This window comes from Mus pahari, chromosome 9 (genome assembly GCF_900095145.1).
Source record: "Mus pahari chromosome 9, PAHARI_EIJ_v1.1, whole genome shotgun sequence".
Classification (NCBI taxonomy): domain Eukaryota; kingdom Metazoa; phylum Chordata; class Mammalia; order Rodentia; family Muridae; genus Mus; species Mus pahari.
Window position 1 is genome coordinate 44,260,609 of NC_034598.1, and position 17,965 is coordinate 44,278,573.

General features: G+C 56.9%; 2 protein-coding genes across 2 annotated transcripts in view; one reads left to right on the forward strand and one right to left on the reverse strand.

Annotated features, from left to right (window-relative positions):
- The window catches only part of Hcn2 (hyperpolarization activated cyclic nucleotide gated potassium and sodium channel 2), a 20,359-nt gene extending 11,426 nt beyond the window's left edge, over positions 1–8,933 (forward strand). Inside the window, exons 4-8 of the mRNA XM_021204355.2 lie at positions 1,530–1,748; positions 3,621–3,767; positions 6,495–6,735; positions 6,885–7,049; positions 7,684–8,933. Of these exons, the coding sequence (XP_021060014.1) occupies positions 1,530–1,748; positions 3,621–3,767; positions 6,495–6,735; positions 6,885–7,049; positions 7,684–8,366 (1,455 nt within the window). The 3' untranslated portion in view covers positions 8,367–8,933. The remainder of the gene's footprint in view (positions 1–1,529; positions 1,749–3,620; positions 3,768–6,494; positions 6,736–6,884; positions 7,050–7,683) is intronic.
- Positions 8,934–8,952: 19 nt separating this feature from the next.
- The window catches only part of Polrmt (RNA polymerase mitochondrial), a 10,454-nt gene continuing 1,441 nt past the window's right edge, over positions 8,953–17,965 (reverse strand). Inside the window, exons 3-21 of the mRNA XM_021204356.1 lie at positions 15,763–16,316; positions 14,784–14,914; positions 14,506–14,692; positions 13,907–14,056; positions 13,613–13,777; positions 13,359–13,529; positions 12,926–13,147; positions 11,930–12,718; positions 11,494–11,616; positions 11,126–11,248; positions 10,839–11,018; positions 10,608–10,694; positions 10,408–10,521; positions 10,266–10,318; positions 10,072–10,170; positions 9,541–9,613; positions 9,349–9,440; positions 9,194–9,270; positions 8,953–9,109 (exon numbers count right to left, since the gene is read on the reverse strand). Of these exons, the coding sequence (XP_021060015.1) occupies positions 9,060–9,109; positions 9,194–9,270; positions 9,349–9,440; positions 9,541–9,613; positions 10,072–10,170; positions 10,266–10,318; positions 10,408–10,521; positions 10,608–10,694; positions 10,839–11,018; positions 11,126–11,248; positions 11,494–11,616; positions 11,930–12,718; positions 12,926–13,147; positions 13,359–13,529; positions 13,613–13,777; positions 13,907–14,056; positions 14,506–14,692; positions 14,784–14,914; positions 15,763–16,316 (3,440 nt within the window). The 3' untranslated portion in view covers positions 8,953–9,059. The remainder of the gene's footprint in view (positions 9,110–9,193; positions 9,271–9,348; positions 9,441–9,540; positions 9,614–10,071; positions 10,171–10,265; positions 10,319–10,407; positions 10,522–10,607; positions 10,695–10,838; positions 11,019–11,125; positions 11,249–11,493; positions 11,617–11,929; positions 12,719–12,925; positions 13,148–13,358; positions 13,530–13,612; positions 13,778–13,906; positions 14,057–14,505; positions 14,693–14,783; positions 14,915–15,762; positions 16,317–17,965) is intronic.

Genomic DNA, 17,965 nt, shown 5'->3' on the forward strand with positions numbered 1-17,965 from the left:
TGTGTGTGTGTTGTTTAAAAGGTTTCATATTAGGTTTATTTATTGTCATTTTTAAATTACGTGTGTGTGTGTGTGTGTGTGTGTGTGTGTGTGCGCGCGCGCGCGTGCACATGAGTGCAGTGCCCTCAGAGGCCAGAAGGGGGCATCAGATCCCCTGAAGCTGGAGTTCCAGGTGGTTGTGAACAACCATGTGAGTTCTGGGAACCCGACTCAGGTCCTCTGACAAAACAGCCGGTGTTCCTACCTGCTAAGCCATCTCTCTAGTCACTCTTATGTTTGTAGTCATCCTATGTAGCCCAGGCTGGCCTCAAATTCACTAGGTATCTGAGGATGACCTTGAACTCATGATCATTTTGCCTCCACCTCCCGAGTGCTGGGACAGCAGGTGTGCACCTCCACACCAGCTTCCCTTTTCATCTTTATACAAATGCATTTAAGATAAAACAACCTTCAAATGTTAAAGTTGCTTCCACAAGCCTGAAGAAGTAACAACTTCAAGTGCCCCTTGTCCCCGTGTCTGTGTGACAGACAGTTAAGAACCTGTAGAGCCCAGGTAGGAGCCTCTGCCAGCTTCTAAGGGACGCAGGTGCAGGGATAGCCAGTTCAAGGAGAGCATGGGCCAAGTAGCAATTCCGTCTCAAAACAGAAAGTAAAGAGAGGGCTAAAGGTGGCTCAGCATTACAGCCCTGCCTAGAGTCCCCCAGTGAGGGGCTGGGGCATGGTCAGGGATGGAGCCCCTGCCTAGAGTCCCCCAGTGAGGGGCTGGGGCATGGTCAGGGATGGAGCCCCTGCCTAGAGGCCCCCACTGAGGGGCTGGGGGCGTGGTCAGGGATGGAGCCCCTGCCTAGAATCCCCAGTAAAGAGCGAGGCCAAGACTCAAGTGTAGAGTACCTGACTAGAATCCCCCACTAGGGGTAGAAGACATGGCTCAGGGACAAGTACCTGCTTAGTTAGCATCCCTGAGGTCAGAACTGGGAACGTGTGGGGGCAGTCTTCAGGGAGAATTACAGCCCAGGCCAGGGACAGTCAGGACACAGCAGGCAGGCATCAGTGGAGTGAGAAGTGGGGTAGGGAGGACCCACAAGCACCCTTCCCAGGAGCCTGGCACAGCTGCCTCGGCTGAGGGGCCCCATTGTCCTGCACAAGCGGTTCCACTTCCTGCATGGACCCAGCGCCCCATCCCCCTTCTGACGGGGTCAAGTGAGGACGTCTAGGGATGGGCCTCTCCCCCTCTGCTCTCTGGGTTATTATTCCAGTGTCCCAGGACCCTGGAACAGACACTCCTGGCCTTGAGGCTCCTTTGGCCACAATGCTGCCCCTCTGGGGCTTAGTTTCCCCAAAAGTTAAGTGGGCAGTGGTGTCAGGCTTGTTCCTGATGTTGCCTCACAGAGACGTCTGAATGCCCGCGTCCTCTGCCTGAGACTGCCTTGGGTACTTCTGATTATGGGGAGCTAACACCCCTCAAGTGCTCACAGGAGGGTGGGCAGGAAGGTTCCAGGGACTCCTCCAACTGTCTGTTGAAATTGCAGAACCACTCATGGAGCGAGCTCTACTCGTTCGCGCTCTTCAAGGCCATGAGCCACATGCTGTGCATCGGCTATGGGCGGCAGGCGCCCGAGAGCATGACGGACATCTGGCTGACCATGCTCAGCATGATCGTAGGCGCCACCTGCTATGCCATGTTCATTGGGCACGCCACTGCGCTCATCCAGTCCCTGGATTCGTCACGGCGCCAATACCAGGAGAAGGTCAGAGGAGGGAGACCATGCCTTCGGTCTGAGTGGGAAGGTGGCCCTGAGTCTGGGGCAGGGAAGCAGCCCCTCGTTCTAAGGGCTCCTGTAAGAGCTCAGGACAGAGTCAAAGGGAGGACCCAGGTGGGGGTAGATGAGGGGAGGGGAGAAGCCCATGGGGTTCAAAACCAACAAGACCAGTCCCTGGGGTCCAGTCCCGAGTGTTCTTGGGTAGCAGTGTCATGGGAGGTGGTTGAGAAGCAGAGTGAACCTCTGGAGAGAGCAGAGTTGCCAGCCATTCCCATCCCCAGGACTGGGGACAGAAGCAAATGCTTTGGGCTACATGGTAGCCAAAAGGGCAGGAACCTTGGCTTCAGCCGCCTACACCCTTGCTCTCTGCAGTGGGTCTCAGTTCCCCACCCCCATCAGTGCCAGCCGGGTCAGCCGGGCTCTGTGCCAGGTCCCCGTCCGGAAGCCTCCGTCTCACCCAAACATGAGCTGGTGCTGCCACCCACCCGCCGTCACGGGGTCCGCTGAGATAAGGGCAGCTGTGGCTTGGGCAGAAATGGGGCTGGGGCAGCCCTGGGGTACTGTGCTGGGGACAGCCTGGCACCCACCCCCCCATCTCTGATAGGGAGGGGCTGGCTCCGTGTTGGTCCCCAGGTCCCAGGGACAGGGCTGCGGATGAAAGTCAACATGCACAGTGAGGTTGGCACTATATATGGCCAAGTCTCAGAAATAGGAGCCGGACATCTAAGGTGCTCACAGATACACTTTTTTTTTCTCTCCAAAACAGGGTTTCTCTGTGTAGCCCTGGCTGTCCTGGAATACACTGTAAACCAGGTTGTCTTTGAACTCAGAAAGATCCACCTGCCTCTGCCTCCTGAGTGCTGGGATTAAAGGCGTGTGCCAGCACAGCCTGACTCATAATACACATTTTGATAGACATGGTATCACATAGCCTAGAATGGCCTCAAACTCATTATACAACAGAGGGTGACCTTGCTCCTGACCTTCCACTTAGTGATGGGGTTTAAAGTGTATCACCACTGTACCTAATCTAGACTCAGGATTAATATAATTAACATAAATTAATATTTAACATAAATATATCTGTTAGCTGGGCATGGTGTGTCAGGCTGTCATCCCAGCACTTGGAAAGCTGAGTTCAAATTCCAGGTCAGCCTGGACTACCTAGTGAGACCCTACCACACACAATAAAACAAAACATGAGGGCCTGGGGAGGGGACTGAGTGACTTGCAGTGCTGGGGGTTGAATGACTGCAAGTGCTGGGGACTGAATGACTGCAGTGCTAGGGGTTGAGTGACTGAAGTGCTAGGGACTGAGTGACTGCAGTGCTAGGGACTGAGTGGCTGAGGTGCTGGGGACTGAGTGACTTGCAGTGCTGAGGATTGAGTGACTGCAGTGTGAGGGGTTGAGTGACTGAAGTGCTGAGACTGAGTGACTGCAGTGCTGGAGACTGACTGCAGTACTAGGGGTTGAGTGACTGAAGTGCTAGGGGTTGAGTGACAAGTGCTGGGGACTGAGTGACTGCAAGTGCTGGAGAGTGAGTGACTGCATTGCTGGCTTAGCATCCATGAAGACCTGGGTTTCACTCCAGCATCATTAACCTTTTGTGGTGGCACTCATCTGTTATCCCAGCACCTGAGAGGTAGAGACACAGATCAGAAATGTAAGGTTATCCTTGGCTTCTTTGAAGCCAGCCTGGGCTACATGAAACCCTGTCTCAAAACATCTCATTTGTCTTTGTGTTGCTGGGTTTGGCATCCCCCTGGGCCAGGCTGTGTAAAGTGTGTGTCCCTGGGCTGGGTGGCATTAGGGTGGACCTGTCTCTGGGTTGAACACTGATCCACTTCTTCTCCCTTCAGTACAAGCAAGTAGAGCAATATATGTCCTTCCACAAACTGCCCGCTGACTTCCGCCAGAAGATCCATGATTACTATGAACACCGGTACCAGGGGAAGATGTTTGACGAGGACAGCATCCTTGGGGAACTCAACGGGCCACTGCGTGAGGTGAGAGGCCCACGGATGGCCACAGGACCTGGGGAGTCTCAGCCACACCCAGCGTGCCATACATATAACTGTGCCCAGGGTCCATGGACAAACCGATGGGGCACGTGTGGGACCCCTGGGATCAGGTCTGGCCAGCTGGTATAAACCCAGCAGTAGGCGCTTCTGGGCGTCACCTGCTCCACTGCCAGCTTCAGACACCAAACAGTCTGAAACACACATCTGTGCGGCCATGTTCCCTCAAGACCCTCAGGGACGGTCCTTCCTGCTTCTCCTGCCACCCAGGGCCCTTACCTATTTCATATGTGTGATGCTTGGCTTGCATGTGTGTCTGTGCACCATGTGGTACCTGTACAGGCCAGAAGAGAATTGGACCCCTGAATCTGGAGTTACTGACAGTTGTGAACCCCCATGTGGGTGCTGGGAATCAAACCTAGATCCTCTGGAAAGAGCAGCCAAAGTTCTACTGAACTGTCTCTCCAGCTCCCCCACCTCTTTTTGTTTGTTGTTGTTTTTTTTCGAGACAGGGTTTCTCTGTATTGCCCTGGCTGTCCTGGAACTCACTTTGTGGACCAGGCTGGCCTCGAACTCAGAAATCCGCCTGCCTCTGCCTCCCGAGTGCTGGGATTAAAGGCGCGCGCCACCATGCCCAGCTGCTCCCCCACCTCTTAAGATTTCATTTGACGTCTACAAAGTGAGTTCCAGGACAGCCAGGGCTACACAGAGAAACCCTGTCTCGAAAAACCAAAAAAAAAAAAAGATTTCATTTGACGTGTGTGAGTGTGCGTGTGTGTCCACATGTGTGTGCAGATGTTCACAGAGGCCAGAAGAAGGTGTCTGATCCATTAGAGCTGGATCTATACACTGTGAGCCATCAGACATGGCTGCTGGGCTCCAAACCTTGGTCCTCACGACTGAACGGCAAACACTGTCAATCCAGCTCTGTCTTTAAGTGCACGCAAGCATGTGCCCAGGGGCACATGTGCACGGAGCCAGAAGACATCCTTGAGTTTTGCCTGTGAGAGCACGGTCCACCTTTAAGACAGGGTCTTTCGTTGGCCTGGAGCCCAGCCAGGCAGGCTAGCCATCATACCCCAGAGACCCTGCCTTCCAAGACCTGGGGTGCCAAGCATGCGCTGGCCCCCTCAGCTTTTCCACATGTCTTGAGGATGCTTGCGTGGCTCACAAAGTGCGTTGATCAGTATAACTCTTTATTTCTAGATTCAGTCCCATTCACAGCTTCTGGGGCTCAGGACCTGGGCCCCAGCCTTGCCAAGGAAGTGTGGCCAGTGACTGGAGGAACAGTGGTGTAGTGCTCAGGGCTGAGTGTGGGACGGGTGGGCTGAAGCAAGGGCATGGTGTCTAAGTCCCAGATGGAGGGCAGAGCCAGGACAGAGGCCCCCAGGACTGAATTACAGGAGGAGGTTGCCAGGATCAAGAGGCCAGGCACCTATGCAGAGCCTTGGGGGACTCAGAGCTTGGGGCCCAGGGCTGTACGGGGACATCCCAGTTGGCAGCCTTTGGTTAATGACCTTGGAGATATTCAACAGAATTTGACTGTCCCTTTGTAGAGAACATAGCTCACAGGCCTTAGACGTGTGAAGTGTGTAGGAGAGGCATGCATCTCTACTTCCGTAACCTTATCACCAGCCCAAAGGAAACATTTCTTTTTTAAACATTTTTTTTTTCCATTTTACATATATCCAGTGTTTTGCCTGAATGTTTGTCTGTGCCCCACGTGCATTCAGTGCCAGCAGCAGCCAGAAGAGGGCATCAGATTCCCTGGGATTGGAGTTACAGACTCCAGTTGTAATCAACCATGTGGCTGCTGGGAATTGAAACTAGATCCTCTGGAAGAGGAACTGTCTCTTCAGTCATTCTTTTCCATTTTTGAGACAAGTTTCACTCTACAGCACAGGGTGAACTCAAATTCATGGCAATTCTACTGCCTCAGCCTCCCAGGCCACTTGGCCTGGCTTGGATGATCATTTTCGGTGTGTCCCTCTGACTCCCCTCCCACTTGGGAGGGCCTAAGCTCACTGCCCTGTGACTCAAGGTGGCTGGTCCCATTTGTCAGCTTCTGCATATGCCCTTGGCAGTGACCGTGACTAGATGCAGCTGCTTAGATGACACAAGCATGATGCGTCCTGGCGGGAACGACATTGGATAAATGTAGCAAAGAGAGAAAGGATGCCCTGGCGAAGAGGCCAGGGACACACGTGGAGTGGCCTTCTTTCTCTTTAGAAGTGTTTTGTTATGAGACGGGAGCTCACGTACCTCAGGATGTCCTAGATGTCACTATGTAGGTGGTGGGGGTAACCTTGAACTTCTGATCCCCCTGCCTTCCCCTCCAGCCTGCTGTGATGGATAATAGGCTTGCGTGACCTGGTTTATGCCATGCTGGGGATGGAGCTCAGGGCATGCCAGGGAAGAGCTGAGCTCTGGCTTCTCCTTTAATTCCTTTGGGTATTTTTTTTTCTTTTTTTCTTTTTGTGGTCCTGTCACTTTCTCTTTAGGTATAATGGCTTTCTCCAGCCCAGTGTCACTCATCCTATGATGGCATAGGGACAATGGACTTTCCTGTATACCTTAAGCTCATCTCCTGGTCCTGCCTCCAACGTCTGCCTGGGAAGTTAGATGGGGGCTGAGGCTCCACCAAGTAGCCCAGAGGAAAGTTGGGGGTCTGAGTTACCAAGCCAGTCACTTAGCCACCCTCCCTCCCACCCACAGGAGATTGTGAACTTCAACTGCCGGAAGCTGGTGGCTTCCATGCCGCTGTTTGCCAATGCAGACCCCAACTTTGTCACAGCCATGCTGACAAAGCTCAAATTTGAGGTCTTCCAGCCTGGAGATTACATCATCCGAGAGGGGACCATCGGGAAGAAGATGTACTTCATCCAGCATGGGGTGGTGGGCGTGCTCACCAAGGGCAACAAGGAGATGAAGCTGTCAGATGGCTCCTATTTTGGGGGTGAGCACCCTGTGGCAAGGCTGAGATCTGGATGGGATGGGACCTGGGGAGGTCCCAGGAGGGTTTGACCCAGCAGCAGGCGAGCTCTGAGCTCGCTGGGCAGGCAGTGGCATAGTTTGGCTGCTGAGGCATGGCCCTTGTTTTTACAGAGATCTGCTTGCTCACGAGGGGCCGGCGTACGGCCAGCGTGCGGGCTGACACCTACTGTCGCCTCTACTCACTGAGTGTAGACAATTTCAACGAGGTGCTGGAGGAGTACCCCATGATGCGGCGTGCCTTCGAGACTGTGGCCATTGACCGGCTGGACCGCATAGGTGAGCTGCTGCCATCTGTCCGGGAGGGGTCAGGGAAGTAGAGGTGTGTGCTCAGGAGTGTCCAGAGGCCACGGGGGAAGGCCTCTTCCTGGAGCGAGCATGGCAGGCAAAGCCTGGGGTGAAAGGAAGGTCCGGAGGACAGAGGCCAGAAGGGCCAGAATCACAAGGTCTGGTGAGAGCGGCTCAGGCTCAGTAAGTCAGGCACATGAGGGGTGTGGAATAGTCTAGGTTTGTGGGGCAACATCTGAAAGGAGGCTGGAGGCCTGTGTGAGGCCTGTGGGGCAGGGAGAGGTCCCTTGCTGATGATAGGACATAGATCAGATGTGAAGAGTGTGGCACAAATCCAGAGGGGCAGGATGGGTCGGAGGGCATATGCCTGCACACAACAGGCACTCTTTACAGAATACGGTGGGTATTTATCTGTGCCTGTTGTATACAGCAGGCATTTCAGATGCACTTGCTATAGAACAAGCACTCAGTACTTGGAATTTACAGGTCCCACACAACTTCGCACTTTGGGTGCTGAGAACATGCAGCGTGAGCTGGCTGTACACAGTAGGTGCTGCACTCGTGCTTATTAGGTAGGCAGTTGCTCAAGCTAGCGCTGACGGTCTCCCTAACCCCCTGCCCACAGGCAAGAAGAACTCTATCTTGCTGCACAAGGTTCAGCATGATCTCAGCTCGGGTGTGTTCAACAACCAGGAGAATGCCATCATCCAGGAGATTGTCAAATACGACCGTGAGATGGTGCAGCAGGCAGAGCTTGGCCAGCGTGTGGGGCTCTTCCCACCACCGCCACCACCGCAGGTCACATCGGCCATTGCCACCCTACAGCAGGCTGTGGCCATGAGCTTCTGCCCGCAGGTGGCCCGCCCGCTTGTGGGGCCCCTGGCGCTAGGCTCCCCACGCCTAGTGCGCCGCGCGCCCCCAGGGCCTCTGCCTCCTGCAGCCTCACCAGGGCCACCCGCAGCAAGCCCCCCAGCAGCACCCTCGAGCCCTCGGGCACCGCGGACCTCACCCTACGGTGTGCCTGGCTCTCCGGCAACGCGTGTGGGGCCCGCATTGCCCGCACGTCGCCTGAGCCGCGCCTCGCGCCCACTGTCCGCCTCGCAGCCCTCGCTGCCCCACGGCGTGCCCGCGCCAAGCCCCGCGGCCTCTGCGCGCCCGGCCAGCAGCTCCACGCCGCGCCTGGGACCCGCACCCACCGCCCGGACCGCCGCGCCCAGTCCGGACCGCAGGGACTCAGCCTCGCCGGGCGCTGCCAGTGGCCTCGACCCACTGGACTCTGCGCGCTCGCGCCTCTCTTCCAACTTGTGACCCTTGCGCGCCGCCCCGCGGGCCGGGCGGGGCCGTCATCCACACCAAAGCCATGCCTCGCGCCGCCCGCCCGTGCCCGTGCAGAAGCCATAGAGGGACGTAGGTAGCTTAGGAGGCGGGCGGCCCTGCGCCCGGCTGTCCCCCCATCGCCCTGCGCCCACCCCCATCGCCCCTGCCCCAGCGGCGGCCGCACGGGAGAGGGAGGGGTGCGATCACCTCGGTGCCTCAGCCCCAACCTGGGACAGGGACAGGGCGGCCCTGGCCAAGGACCTGGCTGTGCCCCGCATGTGCGGTGGCCTCCGAGGAAGAATATGGATCAAGTGCAATACTCGGCCCGCCGGCTTCCCGCTGCCCCTGGCAAGCTCACGCAATAACCAGCCCGCCCCTGCCCACGCGTCCGTGGTGACCTCCCTCGGGCACCCAGGGGCGGGCTTCACGGCCAAGCCGGCGTGGGGGTGAGGCTGGGTCCCCGCCGTCGCCATGAATGTACTGACGAGCCGAGGCAGCAGTGGCCCCCACGCCCCATTAACCCACAACCCCATTCCGCGCAATAAACGACAGCATTGGCGCCCAGCGCAGCATCTCATTACTTTGGTGGGTTTGCGTGTCACCAGAAAGTGGCGGCTGGCATAGGTAGACACAGACTTTCATTTATTTACATTATGCACAGGTTTAGGGAAGGCATGGCGTGGGTCAGCTGAAAAAGTAGGTGGATCTTATCACCTGCCCCAGATCGAAGGTACCTGTGAAGCCAAGAGTGCAGAACTAGGCTCGGGCCACCGACTCATCCTCAAGGCTAGCGTGCATGCCCCCTTTAAAACCCTTACCTGTCTCTGGCAAGGACCGTAGTGTCTCCTGCAGCTTGGTGACCAGGGCGAGCTCCGAGGGCTTTAGGGACCTGGTGCTGCAAACAGGTTAGGGTAGACATCAGTGAGGCGGCAGGTGGCAGGCAGGGCACCAGGCCACAAGAGGGCTAGCTCACCTGGAGACGGAGCAGAACCGCTTCTTCAGGAACTTAGCCAGGTCTTCCAGGATGGGCTGGCTGTGCAGGCGCACGAACTGTTCACGGCATACCTGAGGGGTTACAGGCTCGGAGTCAGCCATGACATAAATTCCCGGGATCAAGGCCCCATCTTCTACTTGTGGGGCCACAGGGAGTGGGGACCAGACACACCTCGTTCATCACGGGGATGTCAGCGGCATGCGTCCAGAAGCAGTCGTGCACGGAGACGAAAGTCAGGCCCTTCCTGAGCAGGGAGATCCTGAGTGAGGTAGCTGGCTGCTTGGCCAGCTACTGCCTGAACCTCGTTCTGACAGATGCCCTGTCGTCTGCCCCAGCACTGGGCACTCTGCCAGGGTTCCTGATACCTTTGGTTCCCCAGTGCTCCAGGCAGTAGATGCTCAAGTGGATGTCTTGCATTCCCTCAAACAGCTGTGGGGGCTTGGAGGAGTAAAGGGAAGGCCCTGTCTGTGCCAAGGACTCCCGCCACTTCCCAGCAGTGCCTCCGTCCTGTCCTGCCCCTCGTCATGGAGGCACCTACCATGTCCATGTCCCCAGAAAGCAAAACAAGGCTGGCATGCCCAGGCAGCTAAATATCACAGACTGAAGCCTAGACCCTTCATGTATCCCACCCAGCGTTCACCTGAAGCAAGTGCCTGCCTGCCTGCCTGCCCCTCTGGGCCCACACTGCATCCTGGGACCCACCTGTAGCAGTGCAGGGCAGTCAGCATCATGTGGGAGGAGTCCAGGGAGTGGATGAAGTTGGGCGGGAAGCCATTTTTCTGCTTCAGAGTGTTGGGCTTCCTGTAGACCCAGAAATTCTAGGCTGGTACCGTCTGAGCCCAGAGCCCTTCCTGTCCACCCCTCCATCCCCTCCCCTCCCGCAGCACAGGACTCACTGGTTTTCGTCCACCGAGCAGGTGAGGGTGATACTCTGGATGCCGCCTTTTACCTGCAGGCCGGGGTTGGGGGAGGGTGAGTCCAGCCCTTGGCAGGGGGGAGGGGAGTTGAGGGAAGAGGAGAAGGGCATTTCCCAAGTACCTGGACCTTGGATTCGCGGTGATAGGGCTGTATGATGGGGATGCCCAGAGGCGTGACCCACTCCACAGGCCAGCCGGCGTGAGAGATGAGGTTGGCACTCTCAGTCAGCCAGTGCTGTGGGTATGACAGTACACCAGGTTGGGTGGATGAACCGTGGGGTGGACGAACCCCCAGATGGGAGAGGGCTGGCAGGGACATACCTGAATGGCCCGCGTGCTGGTGAACATCTCCTGTAGACTTTTGAAGACCTGGCGCACAAGGTAGTGTGAGGCTTCCCAGACAAACTCCTGTGGGGACATAGCGGTATGAACGGCAGGTGGGCAGGGCCAGAACCCCGGCTTTATAGGACTAGAACTGTTCAGAAGAACCCAGCTCAGGGTCCCTGTGCTGAAGGGAGTCACACTCGGGTGAGGACCGGGCAGGCTGCACACCTGAGGGAAGTCGCTGAGTTCTTGCAGGCGTTTCTCTATCTGCAGGCGCCCGCCATAGCGTGTGACCCCATACACCACTGTCATCACCGTCTGCTTTACCACCTTGCGGCTGATGAAGCCCTCCAGCACCTGAGCCACCCGTAGACCCTCCTTGGCATCCTGCTGGCGGAACTCTTCCACCTGGATGGGATTGGTGCAGGGAAGTCATAACGTGACCTCCCCTCCCCACTAGGCACTTGTAGAAAGGCAACCCCGAGTGGGGACAGGAGGGGTTTCCTGGCACCCACCTGTGTTGCCACCTCCCTGTACACATCTTGGGGCAGGTCGGAGGGCATTAGGTTGACTGAGGCGGCACCTACACTGTCTCGGCCCAGGGCGGCGTAATGCTGTAAGCCATTGCAGGAACCATCCTGACCACAAGGGGTGCCCGTGAGCTGAGGCCAAATGACCCAATACCGACACACAAGTCACCCCAGAAACTTTTCCCACCACCTGGTGCAAGGAGACCCGGGACCAGCCTCCCTCACAAAGCAAAGCCGCTGCATCAAGAGACTAGTCCCACAGGGCAATCCCAGTTTAAGATAAGATCGCACTGCAAATGCCAGTTCCTAAGGCACCTCGGGCTCAGCCATGGGCAATCCACTTGCGTGCCCACCTGGTGAACCGGCAGGTGGGAAATGTAGGCAGCGGGGTCTGGGGACCGGACTGCTTGTGCCACCTCCATGCAGCAGGCCAGGGTCTGCCAGGGCTCATCAGCTTCCATCCACCACTTCTGGCCCTTTGGAGGGGAGGATCCATGGGACTTGAGTCAGTACAAGCCAGCCTGGGCAGCTTAGGGGGACATAGGGACATAGGGACACTAGGCAAGCATGTGTGATGTAGGGGGATGAGGAGGGCCGCTCAGGTGACAGCTGGCAGCTGCTGCTAGGCTAGGGAGCCACTAGTGGCACTGAGAGAGGATGCCGTGGAAAAGGGTTGAAAGCATATGAGGGAGGTGGCCCAAGCCTGAGTGGACGACAGGCTGGCAGGGCCAGAGAAAGACAGGCGGCTGAGATCAGGGCTGCCAGCGAGAGGAGCTCATGACCCCGTACCGTCAAGGGGCTGTCTGCAGAGTCCAAGATCTTCTCCATGACCTCGTCCGCGAAGGCTAGGCGCATGCTCAAGGAGTCTCCCTTCTTGAGGCCAGTCAGGTTGATCAAGTGGATCTTAAGCCAGTCCAGGCCGCGTGGCCCCAGTGGCCGGCCCTCAGCAAACTCCAACAGCGCACGCGCTAGGTCACTGCCCAGGTGGTTGAAGTGTGGCGGGCAGGGGTAAGTGCGGCCACGGAAGTCCATGTTGTGCGGCAACCAGAAGACACGGTGGCGCAGGTGCTGTGCCAGCGACAGGCGATACAGGGCCTCGCTGCGCAGACTGTGCATCTCTCGAGCCACCTTGAGGCAACGCGCCAGCTCCTTCCGCAGCTCAGACTTGTGCACTGGTGTGGAGCCGGGTGGCAGCTGATACCGGGACGGCCGCGGTGCTTCCGAGCACGGGGGAGGCACGCCCAAGGGCATACAGCCCTTGTCTCTGAAGATCTGCAGCACCAGGTCCAGCAGGCGCCCGTTTACACGCCAGGCGCAGTTCCCCAGCTGCGTGAGCGCATCCAGGGCGCCGTGCAGCTGGGCAGGAGGGCATTGCTCCAGCAGACGCTGGTGCTGTGTGGTACCCTCTGTGGCACGCATTAATTTGGTGGAGCTCAGCAAGTAGGCGCCAGAATGCAGCGACGTCCAGGGCAATGGTGGGCACAGCATGGGCACTTCCGTGGTCTCGAAGGTCAGTGTGGGCTCAGCTGCCGTCTCTAGCAGGTGCGTGAAGGCAGGGTGAGGCTTGAGGATGCCCACCTGGGAGAGAGAGGACACAAAAGGTATGCGCCAGAGGCCGAGTGCCAGAGCCCCTGTGCGATGGACCACGCAGGCAGGGAGAACAGAAATCTCTGAGCCCTAGACTAATGGAACCCCTCCTGCTCTGTACACATATCCCAACGCAGAGAGGATGGCAGACATCTGCTGCCCTGTGTCCCATCCAGGTGCCAGCCCTGTGAGCCTCACCTGGCGGTAGCTTCGAAAAGAGTACACGTGGTAAAGCACGGGGATGGAGCGCTGAGCACCCTGCCGGGCCGCCAGGCTGCGCGGCATCTGCACTGCCTGCACCAGCAACTCGGCCAATTGCTTGCCCAGCTGTAGCAGCACCGGCACGGCCCAGGGCTGTTGTAGAGGGGTCTCCAGTGGGCCCAGAGATTCCCAGTACTCCCGAGGAAGGCAGGGTGCCACCTGTAAGGACAGCTGGTCAGGAGAGCTGTGGGGCTGCCCACATTTTCCGGAGGAAACTGAGGCTCAGATGGACTGATGCAGTTGGCAAGGGGCACCTGAGGAGTGTGGTGGAGAGGGACGTGGGTGGGACCTGGAGCAAGTGGCATGAAGTGAAGAGGGAGGGGATGTCTCCAAGGGAGCTACCCAGGTCACCAGGAATCAACCACGTTACCTGGGTATCAGATGCCAGCAGCCGGAGGTACTGTGAGTACCACTGCCCCAGCTTCTGCACATGGTTAGTGATCTGCTTCTGCTTCACCAAATACCGATTTAACACCCGAAGGCCCAGGTTATGGGCCAACTGGATAAGCGACTCACCCTGCGCAGGCAGGACCTTCAGAACCTGAGGTGCAAGAGGAGCGCGAGCTGTGACTGCCTGAACACAGCCGTCTGCCCTGTGCCCAGGAGCCTCCGGACCCAGCCCACCTGCATCAGTATGCTCACAAACTCCCCTTCGCTCATCAGGCACAGGAATGGGTAGAGGGTGGGCTGGCCTTCATAGGCCTGGCGGCCCATCATGGCCTTTGTCTCCTGCAGCACACGCAACAGCTCCACTTCCCACTGCTCCCGCAGGGCCTGCAGGGTCTTCCGCTGTGGGAGAGCAGCTGTCACCACGCTGAGCTTAAAGCCCCCTGCCAAGACTTCCCAGGGCCCCAACTGGGGTCATAGCTCCAACCCCTATTGGCCATGATGGGTACAGCCTCAGGATTAGCATCTTACCGCCTCAATGACCTCCTTGGACATTTCTGGGGCCTTCTCTACCGACTGGACACAGACACTGGAGCTCAGCTCCACATGCAGCTGCTGGTGGAAGAGATCCTGCAGGGTGTCCAGGGGCAGGTGCAGCTTTGGGTAGGACACAGGGCCCTCCTGCTAGGCACAGGAGGCAGTGAGGCTGGGCACTAAACCCTGTCAAGAAGCCCCCTGCCAAACGAGTGTCCACTCAAAGCAAAACCCCAGAGAACTAAGAGTTCAGACACCTGGACACAGACACCTGACTGCCAGTACAAACAGCCAATGCCCCTGAACAGATAGTGGGATACACAGGAGGCCCCACCTACATACTAGAATACTACTGGGCCACGAGTAGGAGCTAGCTGCCAACATATACCACAGCGTGAAGGGACCTTGAGGACACTGTAATCGATGAACCAGTTATAAAAGGCCACAGGAACTAGGGCTCTGATAGCAAATACCCAACAGGAGAATCCAGAGGAAGTGGATTTGTGGGTGCTCCTCTATGAGGGTACCAACCTACCCTGCACCTGATGCAAGGAGGGAATGAAATAGGCTGTCATGGCTTCCTGCCTGGGACTCACCTTGCTATAGATGTCCTTGAGCAGTGCGGCTGTGTTGACTGGGTTTGGGGCCTGTGGCGGTGGACAGAAGGCAGGCTCGGCCTTGACCACTGCTCTCAGGAGCGCGGCCCGGTCCTTCTCTTCCAGGACCAGGTCAGTGAAGAGCAGCTGGGGCTGGAAGCCTTCTTCCATCATCTGCTTCAGACACCTGAGGTAATACAGGGGTGAGGGTGGGGGGTGCAAACTCAGCATGGGGACGCGGGGGGGAGGAGTGGGGCCCCAGCATATTCCTGACCCACCTCTGGATGGTGCGAACATCCTGGTCCCTGCGTCCCATGCACTGGAGTGCAGCTGCATAGGAGCACAGGTCTGGGGAGAAGCCAGCATCCTTCAGCATGATGAACACATAGACCAGCTCTCGGAAGGAGCCCTGGGGACAAGGTGGGGTTAAGAACAACACCTGGACCCTGAACAATGTGTTCCCTAAAATCCTCAGTGACTTGGGAGGGGGGATCTGGCAGTGGGTGAGAGACCCAGGGCATCTTTCTGAGGGGCACTGCATCATTGGGGATTGAACTCGGGCCTCTTGCAGGCCAGGCATATGCTCTACCACCAAGCTACAGCTTCAAGACTTATGTTTTATAGCTGGCTTGGTTTTTGTTGTGGTTCTTTGTTTGTTTGTTGAGACAGTGTCTCACTGTGTAGCCCTGGTTGACCTGAAACTCACTAAGTAGGTCAGGCTGGCCTTGAACTCACAGACCTGCCTCTTGTCTGCTGTTCCGTCCTTTCTTGTTTTTATTTTGTTTTTCTGTCTTTGAACTTCTAGACTGACACTCTCCTATGCTTCTAAGATCAAACCGAGGACACACAGCTCTCACAGCACCAAAGGGACACACAGAAAGAGAAGCAAGCACCCCCACCCTGGAGTGTGGAATGTGTCCCACAAGGCTTAGCAGCCACTGGGACAGCAGGGACTCAGGAGACTCAGAAGTCCTGCACAGAACCACACTCAGGCTCTCCCAATCTCTTCCTTCATTTTAGGGGGTAGCAGGGTTTTAATGTGTTGACTAGCCTGGCCTCTAAGTCACAGAGATCCACCTGCCTCTGCCTCCCAAGAGCTGGGATTAAAGGCATACGTCACCACGCCTGGATCTCCTGATTGGGTTTTGTTTTGTTTTCTGTTTGACTGTTTGTTTTTAAGGAAAGAGTGTTTTCTCTCTGAAAAACCTAAAGGAATTTACCCCGTGGGAAGGAAGCAGCCCTTGGGCTGGGTCTCACCTTGCGAGCCCAGCCAAGCATCACGGTGTTGTACATGTGCAGTGTGAGCACTTGCTGCTTGTCTCTGTTGTTATGGTGAGTGACCAGCACGTGGTGAGCGAGGGGCACTTGGTTGGTACAGACGCAGCACTCAAAGAAAGCCAGGAACTTCTGCTGAAGGACCAGGACCTGCGCCTCCACCGCCTTGGCTTTCTTCCTGGCCAGGGCCCCTGCCTCACGGGAGCTGAGCTTCCCCAGGGCTGCCTGAAGGGCCCAGGCCAGCTGCTTTTCCTCTGAGTTCGTGGGTGTTCCCTTCTTGCTCTGCTGCAGGTAGCCAGCCAGCTTCTTGTTCCAGATCTTGGGCTCCCTGTGAAGGGTCCAGGACTCCTGTGTGTAAGCTTTATTCCGCTGGTCAACTTCCTCTTGGTGCTTCTGCTGCTTCACCCTTTTCTCAGTCTCTAGCTTTTGTGCCCAGCGGCTGTTGTGGTCCTGTGGAGGCCGGTCCACCTGAACCTTCTTCACCCTCATCTCAGGCGTGCCCTCTGCCCGGAGCTGCCGCACCCGAGCCTCCAGCACTGCAGAGAGCAGAGAAGAGTATGGACCACTCCTGCAGCTCAGGATGCTCCAAGCCTATCCCAGGGACAGTCTCCTGGCTGTCACCATGCCCTCGGCTCTGCCTGCCAACCCTCCCATCGCCTCCTGCTGGCTGTTGTCTGCTTCTGCTTCTCCCTCCTTCACACCACCAGCCTTAAGGGCTCCGCCTTCACTGGCCATATATAGTAACCTGCTGTTTGATACAGGCACATACTTGATACAGCTCGGAAGAAACTGCTAACATCTGTGGCTCAGTGCCCTAAGGACCAAAAGGCAATCACTGGCACCATACTGGGAGGCCCCTGCCATATGGCTTTCAGCAGTAACCAAGCTTGCACATAAAAAGGCCAAAGACGTGGTGCACGCCTTTAATTCCAGCACTCGGGAGGCAGAGGCAGACAGATTTCTGAGTTCGAGGCCAGCCTGGTCTACAGAGTGAGTTCCAGGTCAGCTAGAGCTATACAGAGAAACCCTGTCTCTAAAAAACAAAACAAAAAAACACACACAAAAAAACCCCAAAAGCAACAACAACAAAAAGGCCGAAGACTGGCCAGGATCTTGGCAAGCAGACACAGACAGCTATGGTTAGCAGTGAGTGCAGAAACAAGGCAGGCTGAGCCACAAGGCTACAACTTAGGCGTTGGCTGCCAAGACCAGCTGCTTGTCTCCCCTCCCAGAACTCCAGTCCCTGGCCCAAGGTCGGTGTGAGGCAGGGGCCTGGCTCACATGTGTACAAAAGGAAAGTTGGGAGGAGTGCAGTGGATGCAAGAGGATCAGAGTTCTGTGGGAGACCCTGCCTCAGTGAACATCTCGTGGCACTCGGGGTACATCAGAGGCACAGGACACATCTGTGTGAGGCCACCTGCAAAGCAAACGGGTGGCAGGCAGGGACACCGGCTTCTTTCTGAAGGGACCCAAGAGACAAGAGGGTGCAAAAAGGCCCTGGGGCAGAACTGGTTGGTCTGTCAGGAGCAGAGGAGCTACATGACTGCTGTGAGCTCCGTGGCCCACAGAGCACTGCCTTCTGCTCCCGACAGAAAGGAGCCTCAAGAGAGGGAGCATGCACCATGCACTAAGTCTGTAGAACCCTGTGTCTAAATGACAGATTCCAGCGTAAGATACCTCGGAGCGTGAGGCAGGAATCAGCTGCTGCTGAGGGCAGACGGGAGCCACAGTTAGACCACTGTCTTCACCTCCTAACCCATCCCTCTAAGCGTCTCCCCCTTCTACAGCTACCGTGCAGACCTGACACAGGATCAGGAGGGAAACCTGGACATCCTGTCCACTAGACTTGGTGGCGTAACACTTAAAATTGGGTTCCTGGGTTCCAAAGTCAGTGGTCGTGCACGCCTTTAATCCCAGCACTCCAGGGGCAGAGTCAGGTGGATCTGAGTTCAAGGCCAGCCTGGTCTACAAAGCAGCCAGGACTTCCTGCACAGAGAAACCCTGTCTCGAAAAACCGAGAAAGAAAAAGAGAGAGAGAGAGAGGAGAAGGAAGGAATGAGGAGATAAAGAAAAGAAAGAAAGACGAAAGCCGGGCGTGGTGGCGCACGCCTTTAATCCCAGCACTCGGGAGGCAGAGGCAGGCGGATTTCTGAGTTCGAGGCCAGCCTGGTCTACAAAGTGAGTT